We start from the raw sequence: 24,450 nt of genomic DNA, 5'->3' as shown, positions 1-24,450 counted from the left end.
TCCATGGCACCTGATCCCACCTCTGGTGTTTTGGAGGTCAGTGTTTGTTATGCTACTAATTTGTATTGTTTTATGGACTTTTGATCTTGAATACTGTTCTTTATCTCCATATATTTCAGGTTAGAAAATCAAATGTCAAGTAGAGGTTCTGTCCTTTTTCTTTTCAATGAAAAAACTTGGAAACAAAAGCCGATTATTTAATTAATTAATTAAATTATTAATTTTTCTGAATTAATTATTAATTAATGGAATACATGGTGTGGACACCAGTGTGAAATATGGTTGCAAATTATGAGACTGGACCTTTTTTTTAAATTAAGAATACTAGTATTAGTTATATTTACCGTGTCAATTAGATTCTGCTGACGAAACAAAATATAATAATTTTTTATATTCTGTATATAAAATATGCATTTTAATCGTTACATAATTACTCAAATTAATCATTTTAAGAGGAATGTTGATGGGTGTTGGGGGTTGTGTTGCATTATGATCAGCAGAAACCTTTCTACAACTAAAGAGGGCTTCATTATTCTCGGCAACGATCCCAGTTGTCATAGTATAATCTGATAATATTGGTTCTAATAGGTAGCCTTCACACTGCTCATGAAATCCATCTTTTTCATTTACACCTTTGAAAGGTAATCAATAACTATATGTATAGGATGATGTAATTAACAGACATACAAGTCGTCAGATTTCATGCTACAACCAAGCCATTATACGCTCAATAAAGAGGATTTTATGCAAAGGATAATTAAATCGTAGGTGTACTGAAATACATATTGTATAATTATTTGGTTTCTTATATGCCTCATTGTCTCTTATTCTGAGAACTGCTATTTCTGTTTGCCGTTGACCTTTCTTCTTTTTTTGTTCTTAATCTTAAGTGCAATTTGGAACAAATATCAATAATCAATGATTCAATAAAAAAAATTAAAAAAAAATTTTTGGACAGAAATTCTTTCATTGTGTTTGTTGAGTGATTGAAAACTAATTGAAACAAAATCAGATAAATGAACTGACCACAGATGGCAGAGCAGTTGTTTGAGAAATAAAGCGTGTAGAGACTAGTGGTTTTTGCGATGTTACAATCAACTGGTGTATAATGATCTCCTTTAGCTCCAACTAGTAAGAGCTGATAATAACGTGGTGCGGACATTAAACCTGGCATTCTGCGATCGACCCATCGACTAGCAAAGCCTAGAAACCAAGAAAGGTCTGTCAAACGATTGATGCTGTGAATGAATTGGATTTAACAGAAGTGTGAATGCTCGTAAACCCTGACCGTCAACACACGTGAGTGGACATATGTATCAATGCATTTAATACAGCATCAAGCGGTTATGGAAATAAATTTGAAAAACAATTAAAATTCATAGAATGGAACACTTTCATAGTAAATGCAAATTTTGATTTATACTGTTAAGAATTTAATTTCATTAAAAGAATTACTTAATATCATTTTTACAGGTGTATATTTGTTCTTTGGGGGGCAAAGGCCTTCGGTGCGTGGTAATACGAATGGAAGAGGTGCCAATGTAGCGAAGTCATCGCTACCGATCCGCACAAAGACTTGTCATTGATTCAATGCCCACTCGCTAACGACAGCTTCTATAGGCGGTCTTCACAGGGGCTGCTCTTAGCCGACCAAGCCGACTTCATGTCGACAGGAGTCTTCAGATTTTATATCACGTAGAGCAAGATACGACTCACCTGGATGCTGAAGAAAGAGTTATCAATTGGCATTTCCTTTCGGTCTCCCCACGTCATGTACTTGTGTACGTGATAATGAATTCTCTCGAGATTTGATATTCGAGATTTTGAGCTTTGTGGTGGAGGAAATGATTCCCAGGATTTATTCAGGTAAACAAAGGTAAGAAACAGTCTGAAGAGGGGTTTATTTTTTACCATGTTGACTTCTTACGTGTTAGTAATTAGGCACTCTTTTGGAGTAATCTGAATTATGATATCAGATTCTCTGATTGTTAAATTCCATTCAGTGATTGATACAACATCATTGTATTTTTTAAAAATCTTTTTATTTTATCTTTTTCTCTCTATTTTGTTTGTTTGTAAATTTTGTTAATAACATTGAGAATACATTATTCGGAAGAGCTGTTGGAAGCTGGTTTATTTGTAAATCTCTCTGCATCATTTAAACGCATTTGCTTCGGTCCATTTCCCCAATGTAAAGCTCTGACAAATTACGAATAATGTCCGCAGCGAAGGACGACTGATGTTCGCCTTCCGGGGACAAAATCTCTATTACAACAGCGCGTGAGAGATGTACACCACTTCGATCGGCTTCTGCTTAATCAACTGCTGCGAAATTTAATAGCTCCACAGAAATGTTCCATTCATAATCTGTCACATATAAAGTGGATTAAAATCATGTCAAATCCATTAATATATTCTCACGTTAATGTTAAAAATCTATCATGCATATTATGTATAGCTATATTAAGTAGACCAATATAAAACTGAAATTCAAAACAATGTTTGATATCAATAGTTATTTCTAGAAGGAAAATAAGTTAAGGTTGTCAAATTTTTTTTTTGTATATTGATCTTAAGTCCATCACTTTTTTAATAAAAGAAAATTATTTTTTATACAATTTGGGGGATCTTATCTGGAAGAAAGAAAAACAGGGCCATAAGGTCAACATAGTTTTGTTATAAGATCAGGGGAGACCACTCCCACCTTGACTGATTTACAATTAGAATGACTTTCCCAATACACAAAGCCTTGTGTGTGCAAGAGAGCTGTAAAAGCCTGGATGATGTTCCAGGGTCTAACCTAATTCTTGTCAATCATGAACAGAAGCCATTGATATTAAGGGGGGACCTATGTCCGAAAAGTCTTTGTGTGAAATTTTCAAAACTTTGACATCTCTTTCCTGACCACTTCCTTTTATTTTTAAGGTATTAAAAACAATACCTTTATATGCTTATTTTTACACAGGAGCACGTGGAAAAACAGTGTGAAATGCTAAAAATAGATTATTTTCAGACATTATTGTTCTACTCCAAATATGCGCTAAAAAGAATCAAAAATGTCAAATCACATTCGAAATCAACATGTATTTAATTTATATGACTTGTATCTTTAAAATGAAGGCAAAATCATTGCAATTCATCTTGCATGAAAAATTATCAAGAAGCACAATGTAAGTATCACCCCGTTTTTCTTGTCGTATTTTTTACAATTCCGACATGCGTAACAGGTAATATCTTAAAAAGTCTTTGTGTGAAAATGTTGTAATTCATATTTTTTGAAAGACATGACCCCTCTCAATATTCTAACAAAGAAAAAAGTATACCTTTATGATAAAATAAACGAGAAATATGACGTTTTCTTTTATTTTTGTACTCTTCTGTAATGAATATTGACCTTTCTGCACTAAAAAAAAGTAAGTTAGCACTGACAAACATCTGAATATTAAACTATTTTGCAAAAACGATTATTTTGTTTTGATAATAAATAATTTAAATAGATAAACTTTTTTCTTCTTCATTCTAATCATTCTGCCCCCCCCCCTTTTTTCCCATCAACAACCAACACCTAATAGAACCTAGGAATGACTTTATACAATAAAATCTACATACACTATAAATCAGTAATTAAATATAGGTACAAGTACATTTCTTAATTTTTCTTAGTTTTATGCAGAAAATACAATTAATGGTAATAAAAAAATTAAACATATTTCCCTGATGCCGCTGTCTTTGCTAAATTTTATCTTATATTTTTTGCATTTTTATATCAGCATATCACGGAGGTATTTCTTCACAACTGAAATTGCTATGAATTATCAACCAAAGGAATGGAATTCTAATATTAACAATCTTCATAAATCAAATAAAACTGTCATAAATACATGAAAAAATTTCTTTTTGTAAACTGTGTACGTTACTGATTAATAACAATGTTATGCCTATAATCACAGTTGCAAAAGTCAGCGGTAAAAAAAACGTCGCTATTGTGACGTCAAATAACGCTGCTTTGACGTAAAACGACATAGGTCCCCCCTTAAATCGACCTTTTTCGGATTACTTCCGTTTTAGAACTTTTCCGGAAATGAAGGTTGAGTGTGATCAAGGTATATATTTTTGGTCTGAAAAGTTGATATTCAATAATGGGAACCTATTTGTAATCAAATAGAACTGATAAAAAAGCATCCTTTTTCGATAAAAATGAACTGAGACCCGAATTAAATTTTTTCTAGGTTCTTAATGTAATAGTATATGATAAGTATATCAAGTATAAGGGGAAAAATACTCAAAAATTAAGATTGAATTATTTTATCTCATTTAACATTAAATGTTTTAAAGCTGACAGTTTGGCATATGGTCCTCTGTTGAATATTTCTGACAAGAATACATGTTTTTTTTTCCAACATACCTCTTTGAATATGCTTCATTTTTATATACATGCATGTATATACCTATATGTAATTAAAAAAGGTTTGCTCAAACGGCTATTAACCTATTTCTATCACATATTATTTTCTCTGGTGTTCGTTCATCTTATACTTGTTGTCCACTTTTCTTGTTTTTCAAGACCCCAAAAATGTTTTCATTTAACAAAATTCAAATTTGTCTTTTTTATCTTCCACAGACTCAGGGTATAACATTTTTACGCACCTGCATGTAGTATCCGGGTTGAGAGGGGCAGCCCCTACTTACTTGTTTTTAACAAAACCCGTCCCCAATTCTTGCATTTGGTTACACAGATATGCACACAAGAGAAAATTAAAAGAAACATGCAGTTTTGTCGAAAGTAATTTCCCATCACCCATGCCCAATTAATCATTATGTTACGTTATTTAATGCACAATTTTCATTATCAAATTATAATGTTGCCCTTTCTATAGCTTTGAAAAGAATGAATGGAAAAGCCATACCAATAACGACATCTTATAAAATAAAATAACGATTATATCTACGGCGGTGCACTACCCTTCGTTATCGATGTCAATGTTCCTTTCATGTTGTTCAAAAACAATAATAAAGTCATGGGTTTATCAAGTAAAAGAATAACGCACATCAAATAAATCAAACGATTGTTGGTACATAGAAACTGTGATCACTTTATATCCAATCCTTTATTCTGGAGTTTGTGATCATGTCAATTACGTGAAGGAAACGGACTCGTTGGACAGGAAGGACTGGCGCCATTTTACGGTCTATTTATAGCCAGATCTAGAATTCATAAACAGAGAGTTCGTGGTTTCCAAAGAACATAAACAGGATACGACATACGACATGTTAATAATAGCGTCATAAAAATGATTGTTTACTTTGATTTAGAGTAACAAAAGCTTAGTGATTCCATAAAACGAAGATTTTATCAAAAAGGTAACAAAACAGTCATTGTTGAACAATTTTGCAATTACATTGCAATGTACCATGTGAATTATTTTAGGTAAAAAAAATGAATTAAAGTCTTTCATAGAATTTCCTTCTATTGTAGGCCTTCGTCTAATTTTTTCCAATATTTTCTGTATATACTGTATAAATTGGTTCTAATTTGATGCTACAAAGGAGTACATGCAGTACATTGGGAATCAGTTCTCTGTAATTTTGTGACAACACAATTTTTATAGCTGGCCGAAAAGCTGTTATTTATAAGAAGTGAAAAGAAAGAAATGAATTCAAAAGATTGAACCAGTAGCTCGAAGAATATATCATCTCTTATTAATTATAAAAGATTCATTTCTTCAGAAAGTTGATAAGTACCATAATATGTTTACAGATATTTCCCTATTCTAAAAAAAAATCTATGAAATCGGGATGGTGTATCGATGCAAATAATAATCAAATATCATTATACTGAAAGCCCTCAGTAAATTACCGGGTATTTGCCAGTATACAGTAAACAAGCGTTCTACGATTGTGTTACAGGAAGTAGACGATGACAACCGCCGTCGTTCTCGGCGTCGTCCTGGGTCTGGCTGGTGTTGTAGCGGGCGTGGTCTGTTTTGTATTGTGTAGAGTGTACCGGAACAGGAAACACAGGCAAAATATTACGTCATTCAACGGATATGACGCTGTTGGAGACTACAAACCACCATCTCTGATGTCCATTTCTACCGCCTCCCAGGTAATTGAACACGCTATAAGATTTAGTTACTTATGTCATATAGCAACAGAACACAACAGAAACAGGTTGACGATCCCTAAAGCTTCACAAAAACCCAATTCCTTTAATAATCAGCTTCCTCAGATTCTCTAGGAGTAAGTTACTTTGAGATGGCAGAACGTCTATCACCTGTAAGGTTATTTGAATGAATACAGTGGTTTTGTTTGATAATTGGTTCTGAAAGACGAACAAATACTTATGATTCTTAAAGCATCACAATTTAATGATGACCTTAAGTCTAGCTAATATACAATGATTAAAGTGTCAAAGGTAAGTTATTCTCTTGAAGCATCTTGGATCTTCATATAAATTATATTCTCTATAGGTAAAAAAATTCCAACCTTGGTACTAATTAGCTTAATAAGCTAAAAATCTTGCATAAAAATTTTACAACTTAGAATGGAAATTCTTCCTGATTGCTTTGTTTCGTAGCAAGTTGCAGAAGATGATGGTTCCTTAGTCCTATCTACAGTTTAAGTGTTAATGGGTGCTGAAATATGACTGCTCTATCAATTTATATCTCGAACATGCGAGATTAAGAAGGTTGATGAAATATTTCAAGAGCTGAAATATTCCGAAAGATACCCACTAAAATCAGTATCGTCATAAAGGAGTATTGAATACAGAAAGGTGACAACTCTCTGGAGCTAGGGGGACCCGAATACATTGCTAGCATCAAACTCTGAAAAGACCTTGGTCTTGCTCAATTTTGGAGCAATGTCATATACATTTTGCAACAGGCAAAGCGACTTTAGGGATGATTCTGCATTCACCGCCCGCTTTTTCTCTCCAAACCAAACAATCATTTCGCCACGAATAAATTAAATTCCATCAGGATTTTGAATTCCAAAGTCAGCTGTTGTTTTTTTTATCGAAATGTGGAACCATTGAATTTAAATACCTTGTCTGTGTTTATTGGCAAATTATTTTGTTTAAATACATTCTGATTGTACAGTTACGTACCCGAAGTTAATTTTCAAAGGTTGCTTGGATATCTTTGCTGTCTTTGGAGGCCAAATTATACTGACTTTAATATCTGAAAACGTTCACAAAAATACCTCATTCAAATACTTCCACATGAAAATCAGGTGTCTTGCTTTGACCTCCAGCTCTATATTTTGATATATCGACGACGTTTTATCAATTTTCCATATTCCTTTTCATTCCAACATTAATTCAATTAATATTTCTGTTTTAACTCGAAATAAAAGAAACTGCAGAGTCTCACACATTTGTTTCATGTAATGTATAATTTACTTGGAAAATCGTCTCCTGCGTGGCGCAGTGCTTATAGAGTCTGTTCTGGAGTGGCAAAGTAGATCCTCACTATGGGACGAAGAGACCGGTCCTTCGGATGAGACCGTATGAACCGAGGTCCCGTGTCGAAGTAGGCACTGGCAGGAAAAGATTTCTCCCTGCTCAATGGCCATTTGTTCCGAGTAAAGGACAAAATTTGCAGCTCTCCACCGGCAAGTGGTGGCGTCTCCACATGTGTGAAAAATTCTCAAGAGTGACCTTACACAACATACAAACAAACAGCTTGTAATATGACAACACACTTTTTACATAAATCTGAATATAAATAAACTCCCTTTGTTTATTTTATATAATATTTCTATGTATTACATGTATATAACATTTCTTAAGTGCATATGGAGTTCATTGCGCCCACTTTACTTATGAACAAGAATATTTTCTACGTACGAATTTTCCAAAAAAAAAAAAGAAAAAGGAAAAAAACCAGGAAATCTATTTACAAACAAATTGATAATACAACTATTTCAAAAAGCTCTCGTATTAATTCAACATTTCACAAATTATCTAGCTGAAACTCAATATTTGGGAAAAAATTGCCAAATATTTATCTTGAAAACTTGAAACCAATATTCGGTTGCCTATTAAAAGAACAATGTTTTTTTTTATCGACGAGGTATTGTCAATTACTATTTCCATTCTTATGATATATCCCGGTGAAGTGGAAATAAAAGATACCACAGAGTCTGACACATATGTTTCATATTGTGGTATTTTACTAGAAAAAGACGTCAATGGTTATCTAACAACAAAGCTAATGATAAACGTGATGACTTTAACTTCCAATCGTCAACTTCCCTTACTTACGCAACACCCTTGTCACCTGCATATTGAGTTTATATCTCTCAGTTGATTCGAAACACAGAGCATGTTCTACGTATGACCAATTTCTAAAACGGGGTAATTGACAAACAATTTTATGAAACAAGAATATCAGCAGTTTTCGTTTAAAGTTATTATTTCGTAAGTTTTATGGTCGATACAAAGACCTTGTCAGCAAACACAATCCAAGAGTATACGCCAAATGCTGACTGACTTTTTCATAAACTGATTGTTAGGCCATTATTTACACACTGAATTGTTTACGGACATTTCCGTTTTTTTCCTGAACATGGCAAGGAGCACATGGCGAGTGTGACCGGTTGGTAGGGGATGCTCACTCTATGGCACCTAATCCAACCTCTGATGTTTTAGAGGTCCGTGTTTCTTCTGCTTATGTTTTGTAATGTTTTATAGATTTTTGAGCTCAGAAACTTCATTATCTCCAATTATTTCATTTTAACTCAAAGATCTCAGTCACCATTCTCTTTGTTTCTTGTTGTATGATTTCCATAAACAACAGTATGTTTTATTTAAAACTAATTGGTATAATAATTTGTTTACAGACATATTGCGATAATTTACTGCATAATACGTAGTTGTTTTCTAAATTAGAATTAAATTATATTTTATTCTGGAAAGTCAAGATAGGAGGGACAAATGCATAGAACAATCAAAATCTCTCTTTTTATCGCTTCAAAATCAAAAACCCTCTGCTCATTCAAAAAAAAAATGTTGCTGTATCTCATGATCTTCAAAAGAATGTATTATATAAGTAAATAAAAGCTATTGTAGAATAACTAGCTGATCAAATTCGGTCAAAAGTGGCTCAGCTTTGAAAACTATAGGCAATTATATATGTCATTAAGAGTTATCTCTTGCTAGAGAATCAATGGACCTTAAAGTTCTATGATTTACAACAGGTATGTTACAGAAAGAAAGAGGGGCTTATAGAATAATCTGCAGAAGATGATCACTTCTCAATGGCACCTGATCCAACCTCTAACGTTTTAGAGGTCCGGCTCTGCGTCAAAATTTGTATTGTTTGATGGATTTTTGAGCTTGATGGAAGGATATGGAGATATCGAACAGTATTCAATATTAAAGTCCATAAAACAATACAAAATGGGAGCAGAGAAAACACGGATCTCCAACATCAGAGGTGGGATCAGGTGCAATAGAGGAGAGAGCATCCCCTGCTAACAGGTCACACCCGCCGTGTGCCACTTGTCATGATCGGGAAACAACGGAAAAATCCGTCGTCAATTCAGTGTATAAATGGACTAACAATTGATATGAAAAAGTCAGTCAGCATTTGACTCAATGATAAACTGTATTGGTTGACAATGTCTTTGTATCGACCAAAAGAACTTACGAAATGATGTCTTTAAACGAGAGTGCTGATATTCTTGTTTCATCAACTTGTTTGTCAATAATTTACCTCTTTTTAGATATTGTTCATACGTAGAGCATGCTCTTGCGTATCGAATCAACTGAGATATATAAACGCCGTATACAGGTGATGAAGGTATATTGCTGCATAAGTACATTGTAAGGGAAGTTGACGATAGAAAAGTAAAATTCATCACGTTTGTCATAGAGCTTGGTTGTTAGATTACCATTATCGTCTTTTTCAAGTAAAATATCCAACTATGAAACAGATGTGTAAGACTCTGTGGTATCTTTTATCTCAAGCTCACCAGGATATATCGTATCTTCATAGGAATGGAAATTGCCATTGTTAATTGACAATACGTCGTCGATATATCAAAATAATGAGTTGAAGGCCACAGACAGTGTTTTCACATTCTGCTTCATATGAATATAAAAGCAGACCTGCTAATAACAGAGCGCAATTTGTACCCACTGGAATTCCAATAGATTGTTGGAAGAACTGGTCTCCAAAAACCACATAGATATTGTCAATCAGAAACTCAGGTATCTTTTTTGATGTCAACTTCAGAGTATTTGAATACTGTTCGTTATTTCCATATATTACACTTAACTTCCACAAAATCAAACAATTAATTTGCATCTTTGTCTTGTTCGGATTTAAACATGTTAATTTTTTATTAATTAATTTTTGTCTGCAAATATCAAGATCAACGAGTGTAAGCTACATCTAGTGTAGAACGAAACAAGTGGTTAATAAGAAACTTGTACTTAAACTTAAAAGGCCTTATGTGTTTTCCAAATTCTTTTATACCACCAAAACATAACACCACAACCCATTGTTTATCACGTTTTGACTAGTATTATGATGGATAAAAAATAAAACTGTATTCAGAATAAGATAACTTGACAGGTAATCACACCAGAGTCATGTTCCCAGCCAACTCTTTCCAATTCATTATCCTCACACTAAAATATGAATGAAGTGGAGATTTTAAAGGCTGTGCACGAGAATTTAGTTTTTTTTAGAAATAAATGGGAATTTTAAAAAGGGTAATTTTTATAGCATGTTCTGAGTTACAGTTAAGGTCATACGCAACGTAGTTTGAACTTTATTGGGTTCTTCCCTGGAGTTGAAGAGTTCCACTAAATGAAGGACCTGTGTGCAATATTTTTTATGTCTGTATATGGATCTGTACACCTCTTCTAAAACAATTTTTGATGAAAAAAAATCTGGAATTTATGTTTTGTAATTTTTGTACATTTTTCTTTGATTAATGAAATTTTTTTCAAAACTTGATATCTTTTCAAAACCCCTGGTAACACATGCTGATTTTTTGTCTAAGAACATGTAATGGTATCATAAGTTTAAATTAAGAATATCTTGAAAAATTATCAGTAGGTAAGGTACCTTGCGTATGTCCTTAATTGGATAAAAAACACATACATGTATTCCTACAATAATGACAAAAATTTTGTTTCTCCCTAACGTTTTTGTTAGAACAAAAGAAGGAAATATATTCTATACTAAGCATTAGAGGGGTATATAACATCAAACTTTTCTTTTGTACTTTTAAATTTATCAATACATCTATGAAATTTTAGTCATGAAAATTGAGATGAATGAATTGAACTTACATGAATATTATTATGAATATTATTAAAATTCACAATGACATCTCATCACGTCAAACATCTGTGTTTTGTAATTTGTTAATTTGCTTAAACTGCATACATCACCGAGCACGGACAATTAAATTTGATGAGTTGCCTAGCTTTCCAGACTTTCCAGACTTTTTATTCTGAAGTTTCAGGATTAAAATTGTTATATCATTTCTTTAGTTCTACTTCCCTAAACTGTTTCGGATAAATTTTACTTCGTGAAAGTGCAAGAATATATGTCCCGAAATCCATAGTTTTGATAACTTCCTTATTAAAGAGCTTTTAAAGCAGACCTTTATAATATTTTATTAAATATCTTAAAATGCATTTTTAACAGTGTCTACACGCCTTTAATAAGATAAAATCTACTTCAATCACAAATATTTCAGTATTAAAATGGTATCCCACCTATGTAAGTCACGAGAAGCATTAAAAATCAAACATGTGGTTACTACAACACGTGTGATAATACGAATTTGATCACTGTTAGTGTTTAACACAGTTTTGTTAGAGTCACGAAAAAAAATAGGAAACTGTGAGTTATAGGATTGGGTTTAAAATATTTATCACTTTAAGGATTACCACCAGCTAGGCATACTACTATTAGTACTCTTTTTCAATGCATTAGTATCTGAATGCGCAAGTTTAATCGGATAACACTAGGTAAAAGTAAACGTAAACACAACAAAATTAGATAATTAGTTTAACGTAACATAAACTCTATGATATATTAAAAATTGAGTTATGAATTTTTCTACTAAAACAAAACAACTAAGAAAATAATTTTGGTTGTTCTGTGTTTGTTGCAATGGAAGGGGTTGGGGGTGGAGGTTACAACAACAAATTGAATAGCAGTGTTCTCTTTGTTAAAATACCAAGCACGCTTCTGCCTATTTGTTTGTTTGAGTGCCCTTATTTCCTCAAATCAATTGACAGAAGGAGAGAATCAGTAATATTGAAGTATGAAAATGTATTTGGTTGTTTTATGCATGAAGGATATGGAAATAACGGACAGTATTCAATATCAAAGTCCATAAAACAATGCAAAATAGGAGCAGAGCAGACACAGACCTCCAAAACATCAGAGGTGGGATCAGATGCCATAGAGGAGTGAGGATTCCCTGCTGACCGGTCACACCCGCCGTGTGCTCCTTGTCATGATCGGGAAATAACTAAAAAATCCTTCGTCAATTCATCGTATAAATAATGGACTAACAATTAGTATGAAAAACGTCAGTCAGCATTTTATTCTTATTTAAAAATTTTGGTCATGAAAATGTAGTTTAAATAATTGAACTTATACATTAAGAGTTGCATTTGTATTACATTCAATGTGATTTTTGTATTGATGAAAAACCCCAGTCTAGGACATACAATTTTCGAAACCTATAATCATCTACAACTTCTTTTCTACAATTCTTAGATGAAGGATGAGGGAACAAAAGAATTTTTTTAATTTAATAACTGAAGACCCCTTCTTCCTCGGCATCAACTCACAACTCACCAATTTTATTTTGTAAATGATTTTAGGCAAAGGATCCATCGTTCAAAATTTATTGACGGAATTGTTGTGTAAATTATTTTGCATATTTTTTGCATAAATCCTGCATCAAGGGTATGTAAGTCAGATGGATAGCTAAGGAGCACAATTAATGTCTATCAATATTTCAACATTTTTAAAGAAGTCATGGCCTCCAAAGACTCTGTGGATGTTGTAAATTAGGAACTGCACAAATCTTTTTAAGAGTAAACTTCAGAGTATAACTGGGAAGAATAATTTTCAGAGTACTGAATTGCGATTCTGTAGACATTCATCCTTTTAACATTATTCACTGAAAAGTGTCAACAAACAGATTATGAATCGTGTAACATTTTTTTTTTTACAGAATACAATATATAGCTCAAGGATTGGATTTAGATCCGTTTTTTGGTGTTGGCTGGTCTGAATTCTTTCACACCCGACACTTCTGTTTATCTTTAGTGTCTCATTTTGTCTCATTTTGCCGGTGTTTGGTAAGAAATCCTGATCCTGTTGACATTTCATGTTTGGATACAAGCTTACATTTGATATATCATGCCTCTCTACACGTATACCATTTTCTCTCTTCCCACGTGTCAAAACAATACTAACTATATATCCAATAACTGCCTGGCTATAACAGACAGTATTTTGTTGTTACGCCATGGGTTCAGAACTAAGTCACATTGGCATGAAGGATACCACAAAATATTATAGGAGGAGAAAGGTATGTGTATACAGTAAAGGATATGAAAAAAAATATTATAGAAGGAGAAATGTGAGTATAAGCATATATATGAATACAGCAAAGGACATCACAAAATACTATAAAAGAAGAAAGGTGGGCAAAAGCATGTATTTATTCAGCAGAGGGTGACAGGAATCGGGTATTTAACATGAACAGTATTTATCTTTTAGAACATACATGATGGACATGGAATCCCAGACTTCGGTGTGTCTCTGAAATTTCAGTGGGGGGTAAAAAAAAAAGATTTCAAAGTTTGATAAATGAATGATCAATGTTTAATCGCAATTCTTACTCTTTCTGATTCAAGTATAGGTCAATATTTTGATGACCGTTATTCTGAAAGCTAAACCCTCCTTCAAGTTATGACAATACACAAACCGTGGTCAAATATATGTATGGATACTTAATTTCGTCCCATAACAATGAATTCGGAGGCGACTTTGTTTCCTCCTCGTCTGATTGATTATCAGCCACTCTCTCTTTCTCAGTCTTCACACTTGATTTTTAGCGCTTTTTTCCTGAACTCGTGCAGGATGCGGACATTGAGATTTTTAATATATGATAGTGCCTTGATGAATTTAAGATCAAGATTGTATTTTGCTCCATTTTAATGAATTTTGTCAGAATTGTGGCCTTTTGAAGTTTTAAAGACAACCAGATTACACTTGACCAGTGTATGTACTAAATAAGGGACTGTTAAGCAAAACTGTCCGAGTGCACGCTGAATTAGGTACAGGTCATCGACAATTAACAGTTCATGAGTAGCTAAGTGGTCGAAGTTAATTGACATTTTGTGTTACTTGTCATTGAAATGTCACCCAGATGACTCAGTAATAGTGTTAGTTCGATTTACATGAAGTCAAAGACGGTTAATTTTTTACAAATGTCATTACTATGATTCAGATAATGCGTTTAATTGTTGATTGCGAAATAAGTACAGACCCGCATAGATTTGTACTCCTCTTTATGTCCCAGTTTCCATGTGTATGTAGGTCGGGCATTGGCCTTTGATTATCTGTCTAGGTCACCATCAAATAAAACTATTTAGGGGGTAAAACATAATTTGATGCAAAAATGTGAATGGTCATGTTATTTCACTCTTGAGCTTTTATAGGAATAGTAATCAAACGAAGCATGTGTCTATTCTCCAAATATAAACCGTTTTTATGTTTATATTAACAGGAAGCGTTTATGACAAAGGAGCACCGCCCAGTCCAACCCTCCACAGGTCCCCAGTCCCGGGGGAGCATCTCCACGATGTCCAGGGGCAGCATCAAAAGTGACCCGTTCACGGAGGAAACCAGCAGCATAAGCGCCCGCAGCGACACCAGCGCAGATAGTCTCATATTTGATCCTAACTTTGGTGATTAGTTTTCAAAATCATACAATTGGGCACCCTTTTACATTTCTCAAAATTTTATCAAAACTATACAGAAAAGCGGCCTTCTCTCTAACAAACAGGGCATTTCAAGCTTTTTTTTAATATATTCGATCAATTCATACTATTAATGCAAGATATATTACTGTTTTTAGCGGCAGCTCACACAAATTGGTCCGACCAAAATAGTTCCATCATGATTAAGTAGATACAACATTATTGTTCATGATAAGAGTAAAGTTGTGTATTTCATACGTTAAAGAAATAAAAAATAACGTCAAAATATTATTAGAAAATCACTTTCCCCCCGAAATGCAAATAAAAAATATCAATATTCCTACGCTCGCTCCCTCCTCAGCCTTTTTTTTTTTTTTTTTACATGTTTGATAATAGAGAATATTTAGGTCATTCTTCGATTCATATTTTTTCACCGATGAATTGATAATACTATATCAACAATTGTATTAAGTACATGTTTATAGTCTGTTAATTATCATACAATTTCCTTTTAAGAAAAAAATAATCATTCTGTGTGTGTATATTATTAAATGACGGAATTTTCAATCCCTGGCTGGATTCTGCTCACGTGTGTACACTTTGTAAACAATGTGCTAGCAAAACGAGAACTGGGTCGGACATTCGGGTTCGTGTTGAAGTTCAGCATAGGCCTACCATTTTATATAGAACTTGAATAATGTAAGTAATTTCTGCGACAAATACATTAATTAGTATATTTCAGTAATTTTCAAAACAAAAACGGTTTTCAGTTTAGAATTTTCCGATCTGGTCTTGATTTTCCTAACACGGCCATTTTAAACACAAGTTGTTGCAGATGCAAATGTTAGAACAAACTATATATAGTTCAACAGGGATTGTATAATTTTTATTAATCAGAATTCATATTCATATGATCTAATTAAGAAAAGAAAAGTTTTGTCTGCTATCGTAACTTCTCGGCAAAAAAAACGTGTTTCTCCGAGCTCGCCGGATGCGTTTAACAGCTCCATCGCACGTGTTTAGATCGAGCTAATGTTGGTCTTGCGGACACAGGTTCATGTAGGCCTATGTGTACACATACCGTTTGTTAGGAGACTGGGTGACCTCACGAAATTTACACCAGTTCCGTAACTAGACATGACAGTTTTTTTATTAACGTCATTATAAACACTGATAAGCATATTAAATCTAAAAGTCGAATATCTTTGGATATGGGGTAACCCATATCTATTCTTGTTTATATTTTGAATCGTTTTATTTATTAAGGGTCACTAATGGTAATTAGACCTTAAAGATAATTTAACAACCAAGTTCTATTATAAACGTGTTGACTTTAACTTTTCAATCGTAAAATTTCCTTACTTATACAGCAGTATACCTTCATTACGGGCATACGGAGTTTATATTTCTCAACTGATTCGATACGCAAGAACATGTTCTATGTACCGGTATGTACAATTTCTAAAACTAGGTAAATTATTGACAAATAAGTTGATGACACAAGGATATCAACAGTCTCGTTAAAATGCATCATTTTTTAAGCTATGGTCGATACAATGACCTTGTCAGCAAATACAATTTATCATTGAGTCAAATGCTGACTAACGTTTTTCATACTTATTGTTACACTGAATTGACGATGGATTTTTCCGTTATTTACCGTACATGACAAGGAGCACTCGGCGGGTGTAACCGGTCGGCAGGGGACGCTCACTCCTCTATGGCACATGATCCCACCTCTGATGTTTTGGAAGTCTGTTTTTGCTCTACTTCTATTATGTATTGTTTTATGGACTATAGAGTTTGAATACTGTTCCTGATATCCATATATTTCAATAAAATAATATCAAATAATAATATAATAATAATATGAAATAATATCAATTCCCTGTTCTCTCATGCAATAGAAAAAAGAATGTAAGCTATAATTTGATGTCAGTAGCACTTAATCAAGTGTCGAATTTACAAAAAAAAATGAAAGATAAGAATACTACATTTATTATAATAAATAGATCCTGACAATAAAAAGTTAAATTTATCTCAGCAGTCTTGTGAATGAATATCACTGGAATATGAGGATTTTGTTTTCAGTAGAAAGCGATGTGTTATTTATAATATAATACCCATCATCTCTGTGTGACATTTATCAACGATAATGATTTTCAATAAACGGAAGAATGTATCAAAAATGAAATTTACATAAAATTGCTTTGAAAAAATTGTTTAACATTCAGGAACTTTTCATTTGAGAGGGCTTACATAGCCAATATACCTGCTGCCCAATCCATTTATTTTTCGTTTGATAAGAAAATCAAATCCACCTTTCTGCAGGTGCTATAAGACCGGATCTTTATCCCCGGAAGGACGCAGTTCTCCAGCAGTCCTCTGTGGAGCAGGGCCGGGGGAAACTTCATATCCGAATCAAATACGATTTCCGGACCTCAGATGTCCTCGTTCATCTTATTGAAGGTGAGACGACCGACTTAACTGAATCGGTGCGCAGAATACATATCGTAAATTAACATGAATACACTTGAACTTTGGTGTGCTCTACTTATAAAAACTTATTAAAAGTTAAACGGATACTTATATTGCCATGAAGTTTTTCCTTTTTATTAAATCTGGAATGACACATATAGCAAAATGACGTACACGTGGAATAAAAACTCAGTAATAATTGTTTAATAACTGTCAATCATTCAATTTATGGCAATATCAAATGATTTTTTTCTTATCAAAAGAATTACTCTGTTTACTTCCAAATAGTGTCATTACGGTAAACATTATGTTCATCATTTCCGACTGGCATCATTTCCGACTGGATTATAAACATCCATCGAACTCAAATAACAGGACCATCTGCTCGATAGAGATTTTTTAAAAACTAAATTTGGATTTTTTTTTCAGCTCAAGATCTTGTGGTGGACAGATCGCTCGATCAAGAAGGAGGATTTGGCGATCCTTACATCCGGATTAGTATGGTTCCGGAAGTCGACGAGAAAATACGACAATCATCCGTCAAACGCCGGACCCACAATCCGTTTTATAATGAATTCTTTAAGTTCCCGGTGACACTTGATGAAGTGAAAGAGCGGACATTGATTTTCCAGGTCTTTGACTTTGATAAATTTTCCCGCCATAAAACACTAGGAGAAGTTAGTGTCAATTTGGGTCAAGTTGACGTTACAAACAGCGTAGAAATGTGGTGCGACATTCAAAAGCAAAGTCAGGTACTTCAATAATTATAAATATCATACATAATTCAGACTTTTTGAATTCTAACGTATTTTTGCTTAGTTTTAATTTATTTTCATAACATACTTCGTAGAAATATAAGTCATGACATATTAATCATTATTTTTTTTTGTTTTTCTTTTGTCTGTTTTCTTTTGTTTTTACATTGAAATGTGTAAAAACGTATGTCTGAGCTGAGCTCAACAGGTGGAGGTATTTGACAGACTCTTTTGACACGTGATATGAAATGCTGTTTTATTTTTACAGCACAATGACATGGGTGAAATTTTATTATCCCTGAGTTATCTCCCCACGGCAGAGAGACTTACGGTAGTCGTGTTAAAAGCTACAGAGCTGGTGATGACCGCGGCGGGCGGATCCTGTGGTACGTTATATAAAAATAACTCATACATTCTAAATTATTTCTTAATCTAAGATTTAGTCGTCAACACTTTGTCTTCATTAATCACAACTTTCATTAATACGTGAGTAATGTTGGCAGAGGATGCTCACTCCTCAATGGTACCTGATCTGACCTCAGATGTTGTAGCGGTCCGTGTTTTTTCTGCTCCTATTTTGTATTGTTTAATGAACTTCTGAGCTCGAATAATGTTCTTTATCTCAATATACTCAGTATTTAATTAATTCTGTTCATCTATAATGTCTTAGAGAAGGAAAAACATGCTATTTAACGTTTGAAATATTTTAGTGGTGAATATGTGAAGAACAATTTAACACCCTCTAAATTAAATAACTTTTCCTTTTCAGACCCGTACGTTCGGGTGTCACTCGTCGTGGACGGCAAAAAAGTCAAAAGAAAGAAAACTTCTGTCAAAAGAAGCACAACAGCTCCTGTCTGGAACGAGGCTCTGACCTTTAACATTTCAGCAGACATGTTGGCAAAGTGTAACCTTGAGGTCACGGTGCTTGACCATGACCTGATAGGTCACGGTGAATTTGTTGGACGGTGTATTATAGGACCAAACAGACCGGAAGCGGAAGGTAAACATTGGAATGACATGCTAAATAACCACCGGAAGTCCATGGCGATGTGGCAACACCTTTACAGACGATAATTTTTTTGTTTTCCACCCTTTATCATAATTTTGTTTTTTTATCTCATTCATAAAAAGAAAAGTGCTTTATGAAGAGTGATTTCATATCCCATCTTGCGAAAGATTTTTTAAATATTAAAGTGATGTTTGTGTCATAGTGTGTGCCAGTACTTGCCTTCTATCCATTGTGATACTGAATGTAACCCTGTTATTTATCGACCTGACGTATCGTTCACCGGTTATTACTGTGGACGTATCAGTGGTCCCTCACCATTCGCTTCTTGTAGTACACGTGTTTTCTGTATTGTTAAAACAAAATGAAAGTATATATTATCTGTACATGTTGAGAATGGCAAAAATATATAATTATAATTTTATTTTTATGAAAAGTTCATGTATCATGAATAAAGAAAATCAAATCCACGACTTTCTTTCTTCTATATCCATTAATATGCTGAGTTTGCCATAGATTAGCTGTAGATTTGTCGAGGAATCGATAACGTAATTTTTTTATATGGCGACCTGGTCCTAGTGAGATATTAAAAACAGAGACTGTTCCTTGAAGTCGCCATTGTTTCCACACCACCGGCTGAAGAAACATTTTAATGGAATGCAAATGAGTTTCAATTCATATCAGATATATGGTTCGTGGTAAGGGGAAAATAAAGTTTTAAAATGCTCTCAACAGATACTTACTTTTACTTCAGTTGAGAGTCGGTTCTGGTTCAGTTTATTCGCTCAAGTAAAGATATTTAAGGAATGTTTTGCGTGAGTTATTGGTGTGTAAATCACAGGAGAAACAATCCCATACATTTCAGCATTTTCCCGAAACTTTTGCATAAGAATCATAATTGTCGAGGCAATATTTTTGTTTAAGGATTTAGGAAGAAAGTAGTGTGTTCCAATGATGTAAAATTGTTTCTTGCAATTGACCACTGAATAAATAGATGATACAAACACTTAACCGCTTAAAGAGTTTTAGAATGAAGCAATATTGTCCATATCGATTTGATCGTTTTGTTCATGTGGAAATTAGGTTGTGACTCTCTATATAAATTGATACTTCATGTAATGACTTTCTCTATATATGTACTTTCCATTACGAGTACCTCCTTCCAAATTGACAAAGTTTTTATCTCTCCATGGATTATTACACAGGGAGTTTACGAGGAAAAAATACGTTAAATAGATCAAATAACCAGCTTACTGTCTGTTTTATGATAAATCTATAATAACAGTCTTTTTATACTTTTTGAATTATTGGGCGAGGAATCTTCATGTCATTGACGTTCGTATGTGAAATTTAATATAAAAAGTTTTACTTGGACACATAGATTTAAAAATTCTACTGATAAGTACGAGTCTGTCACGTATATTTTATATTTGGATACTTTTCTGGTGATAATGCCCATCTAAACTGTATGAAAAACGAGATAATTTCTAACGTCATCTTCCCCTATTTTAGGTAGTTATATATCCTATATTACCTGTATATGGTGTTTACTTTTCACAGCTTACTTCATATACTCAACTAAAGAGTACTCCGAGCGTTCAGTTCTGAAACGGGACAGGCAACTGACACAGGTCTACGTCGATGTTACAGTGATTTCAATAACCTAGTTTTACGTCAGTATCTCGTAAGTTGTATAGTAGATAAAGAATCTTGATAGTAAATATTACCTATCATTGTTGTATTTTGGCTGTCACTTTCATACCAATTGATTTTCACGTATAAGATTTTGGTCAAATTCTCCTTCAAATGAATACAAAACTGTATCTGCAAATAATTGAAAATTACCTTTTATTTGCAAGAAATTTCTCCCCTATTTTCGTATACAATGTATTATTTAAAAAGACTAAATGGAACAATTACCAGAATGCGTGAAAAGTTTATCTCGCTTTTAATTTCAATACAACAATCTCGCAAAAAATAAGGCATTGGAAAATTTTGCTGAATTTTATTTGTTGCTACTTTTACCTTATCGTTTATATGCAGTAAACTGTACGGTGTTCCCTTTTCATTTAGAGTACCCTTGGATATATCGAGGTTACATAAATTAATTGATGAAACATATGGAGATAACGAATAGTATTCAAGATCAAAAGTCCATAAAACAATACAAAATAGGAGCAGAGCCCAAACGGACCTTCAACACATCAGAGATGGGATCAGGTGTCATAGAGGAGTGAGCATCCCCTGCTGACCGGCCACACCAGCCGTGAGCTCCTTGTCATGATCGGAAAATAACGGGAAAAACGTCGTCAATTTAGTGTATAAATAATGGATTAACAATTAGTATGAAAAATGTCGTTAAAATTTCTCTCAAAGATAAATTGTATTTGCTGAGAAGGTCATTGTATTGACCATAGAACTTACTAAATGATGACTTTAACCGAGACTGCTGATATCCTTGTTTCATCAACATAATTGTCAATTACTTAGTATTTACCTCCTTTTAGAAATTGTTCATACGTAGAGAATGCTCTTACGTATCGAATCAACTGAGATATATAAACTCTATATGCAGGTGATGAAAGTATGTGACTGCATAAATAAGGGAAGTTGACAATAGAAAAGTTAAAAGTCATCACGTATTTCACAGAGCCGGGTTGTTAGATCACCATTAACATCTTTTTCAAGTAAAATATCCAAATATAAAACAGATGTGTCAGACTCTGTGGTATCTTTTATCTCAAGCTCACCAAGATATATATCGTACCCGTACGAAATTTAAGTCACGTATTTTTAAAAAAAAATCCAGGCGTATTTTAATCTAAAAATCCTTGTGGAAATCTCTATTGAAATGAATATATAAAACCAGGCGTATAATGTAAAATACAGGCGTACACGAGACGTAATCCTCCCGTATTTTTGGCCGAAATATGCAAATGAGTACGCCTGGAAATTCAAAATACGTTGGAAATTTTAAAAATAGAATTACGCCTAGATTTCAAGCATACCCTTAAGAATACGCCTGCAAAATAAATACGCCCGTATAAAAGAATACGCCCGTACAAAAAAATACGCCTGTGCAAAAAATACGCCTGCTTTAAATAGATTTGAATTAAATATTAATTATATTACAGCAATGGGAGCTACAACTATAGCATGAATATAAATGTACAATCAACTTAAGTACAAAGATTTTTGACTACATATGCAAAAAAAGATTAGACAAATTAAGTTAAGCATACATCACTTTTATTTTCTTAATATTTTTCAGTGTGATAAAATGTGAATGAGATTCATTAGTAAAGGATTGTCATTAAAATTTAAAAGATCATAATCTTACATTTACTTTTTCAAAGCACAGTTACATTGTTAGAATATATTAACCGTTTCACAGCATTTTAACATCCAAGGCTGAGTTTTATAGTAAACAGTTGAAACATTCCAATAATCACAGTGAATATTCAGTTTTGAGAATCATGCCGAGTACTCCTGCCATTCTTTTTACTCCTAAATTGGCATAAAAGATGCAAATCACGAGCAATTCTGTCATTCACGTTTCACATCACATTTCCCAATCACATTTTCATAGATTGAAATATTCACAAAAAGAAGTTTGAATGCTTTATAACTGGCATTGCAAACGGTCATCTTCTTCCTGATGCAATCTTCCAATGGCTACAGTTCACTGGCATTATTGCATTTATGGAAAGCTATGCTGCTGGTCAACTCTAAATATTGCAAGATCTTTTCTCCTCCTCTTATGACCATTTCATCATTCAATCAATTTTCCAACTGTGATAAGGATTTAGATGTAAATCATTTTCTGGAAAAAGAATAATTTATGTAATTCAAAATACTACTGACCCAATTTTCAATCATTAACATCTGGCTCTGCAAATCAAAAGCAAATGCAGCTGTCTTTTATTTTCATAGATAAAAAGTTTCAATGTTAAGCTATGTTTTCAAAATATTTACCTCTTCTACACCATCTGTGCTTTGTTGTGGCTTTCTCTAATCTCATTGTTCTTGGCATGACCTGCCTGGTGGTTTAAAATTGGCGCAAATACTTGGATGCAGATGCTGTTGTTTACAACCCCCTAGTTAGCTAAACTCTTTTATGATTTCTGGAAGTTCTACTCAGTACAATTTGTAATTTTGAAGAAAAATGCTGTATAGTTTACAGCTAGAACATAAAAATAAAATTCCATCAATGTATAAACAAGGTGTATTCATTATGAATTAAAAAGATACTAGGGTGGGAAATAGAACTGCTGTACACAAACCGGATATAAATTGATAAGCCGTTCTTAGGTTTACAACATCACAGATAAGTCGTTCCTAATCATGCTCAACACATCTGTAAGTAATTAGCACAATCCCAGCAGGTTAGGCTAGGGAAGTGAAAGTTGATGGTACTTTATGTAACAGAGTATCTAAATATACCAAATATAAATCATTTTATAAGAAAAACATTTAATTGTAATAACATGTATGTTTATAGCCTGACTAAACAATTAATCATGAAGTTCAAAGAATATTCTATCTACTTTACAGTTATAGAAATCATTTGTGTTAGGAAAAATAATATCAATTTTTTTTAAAAAATGGGAATGACAAAATTTTAGGTCCATGGGATAATGTTCTTAAAAAAAAGTTCTAAAAGAAAAAATCAGTTTAATTTATGAAAAATAACTGCTTTGATATTTAATGCAACAAACTAAATGCAATATTGTAATGTATACAATCATGCAATACTTTGTTTGTTTGTTTTTTTTTTGTTTAAGTTATGTAATATAATAAAAATGTTTCTTATGCAACTCAATACTTTAAAAAAAAGAGAATGAGTTGACTAAGTTTTTTTGGCTAAGTTGAAAAATCCACCCGAATTTTAAAAAATACGCCTTTTGAAATTTTCTAAGTTTTAATTTCCTTGTGCCAAAGAGACTAAGTAGAAAATACGCCCGGATTTAGAATTTACGCCTGGAAAAAAGGAGACGTATTTCTGGCAAAAATACGTGTACGCCTGAAAATGAACCGTATTTTTAAGAATACGTCTCTTGTACGCCAGGATTTGCAAAAAATCCAGGTGTAATACGTCTCTGAATTTCGTACGGGTATCGGCATAAAATATATCGATATATCTTAGAATCAAATAGAAGGCTATATTAGGTGTTTTTCTTCTTTACATTTAGATTTTTTTTAATAATTTTTTTTTAAAATATCAAAGATCATAT

At 33.2% G+C, this 24,450-nt stretch overlaps 1 protein-coding gene across 3 annotated transcripts; it reads left to right on the top strand.

Moving 5' to 3' along the window:
- The first annotated feature begins 1,169 nt into the window (after positions 1-1,169).
- On the top strand, positions 1,170-19,669 carry LOC134245274 (synaptotagmin-1-like). Of its 3 annotated transcripts, XM_062727577.1 has the most exons (8): positions 1,170-1,299; positions 1,474-1,876; positions 5,908-6,106; positions 14,782-14,962; positions 17,306-17,443; positions 17,882-18,204; positions 18,476-18,593; positions 18,977-19,667. In XM_062727577.1, exons 3-8 carry the CDS (start codon positions 5,918-5,920, stop codon positions 19,282-19,284), a joined length of 1,257 nt encoding a protein of 418 aa, XP_062583561.1. In that variant the 5' UTR covers positions 1,170-1,299; positions 1,474-1,876; positions 5,908-5,917; the 3' UTR covers positions 19,285-19,667. The 3 variants fall into 3 exon arrangements, with proteins under 3 accessions (XP_062583561.1, XP_062583564.1, XP_062583563.1); XM_062727580.1 differs by lacking the exons at positions 1,170-1,299; positions 1,474-1,876; positions 5,908-6,106 and adding an exon at positions 6,142-6,240 and having other exon boundaries at positions 18,977-19,668; XM_062727579.1 differs by lacking the exons at positions 1,170-1,299; positions 1,474-1,876; positions 5,908-6,106 and adding an exon at positions 13,508-13,578 and having other exon boundaries at positions 18,977-19,669.
- Positions 19,670-24,450: the final 4,781 nt, after the last annotated feature.

This window comes from Saccostrea cucullata, unplaced genomic scaffold, assembly GCF_032062105.1.
Source record: "Saccostrea cucullata isolate Sc308-1 unplaced genomic scaffold, CSIRO_AGI_Scuc_v1 ctg125, whole genome shotgun sequence".
Lineage (NCBI taxonomy): Eukaryota > Metazoa > Mollusca > Bivalvia > Ostreida > Ostreidae > Saccostrea > Saccostrea cuccullata.
This window is presented reverse-complemented; position numbering and strand designations above follow the sequence as displayed.

Excerpts from the sequence above, each read along its gene's own strand:
- LOC134245274 (XM_062727577.1), top strand. The coding sequence starts at position 5,918 with ATGACAACCGCCGTCGTTCTCGGCGTCGTCCTGGGTCTGGCTGGTGTT. Across the intron at positions 6,107-14,781 it reads CCATTTCTACCGCCTCCCAG|GAAGCGTTTATGACAAAGGA; the intron begins GTAATTGAACAC and ends TTATATTAACAG. Across the intron at positions 17,444-17,881 it reads CCTCGTTCATCTTATTGAAG|CTCAAGATCTTGTGGTGGAC; the intron begins GTGAGACGACCG and ends TTTTTTTTTCAG.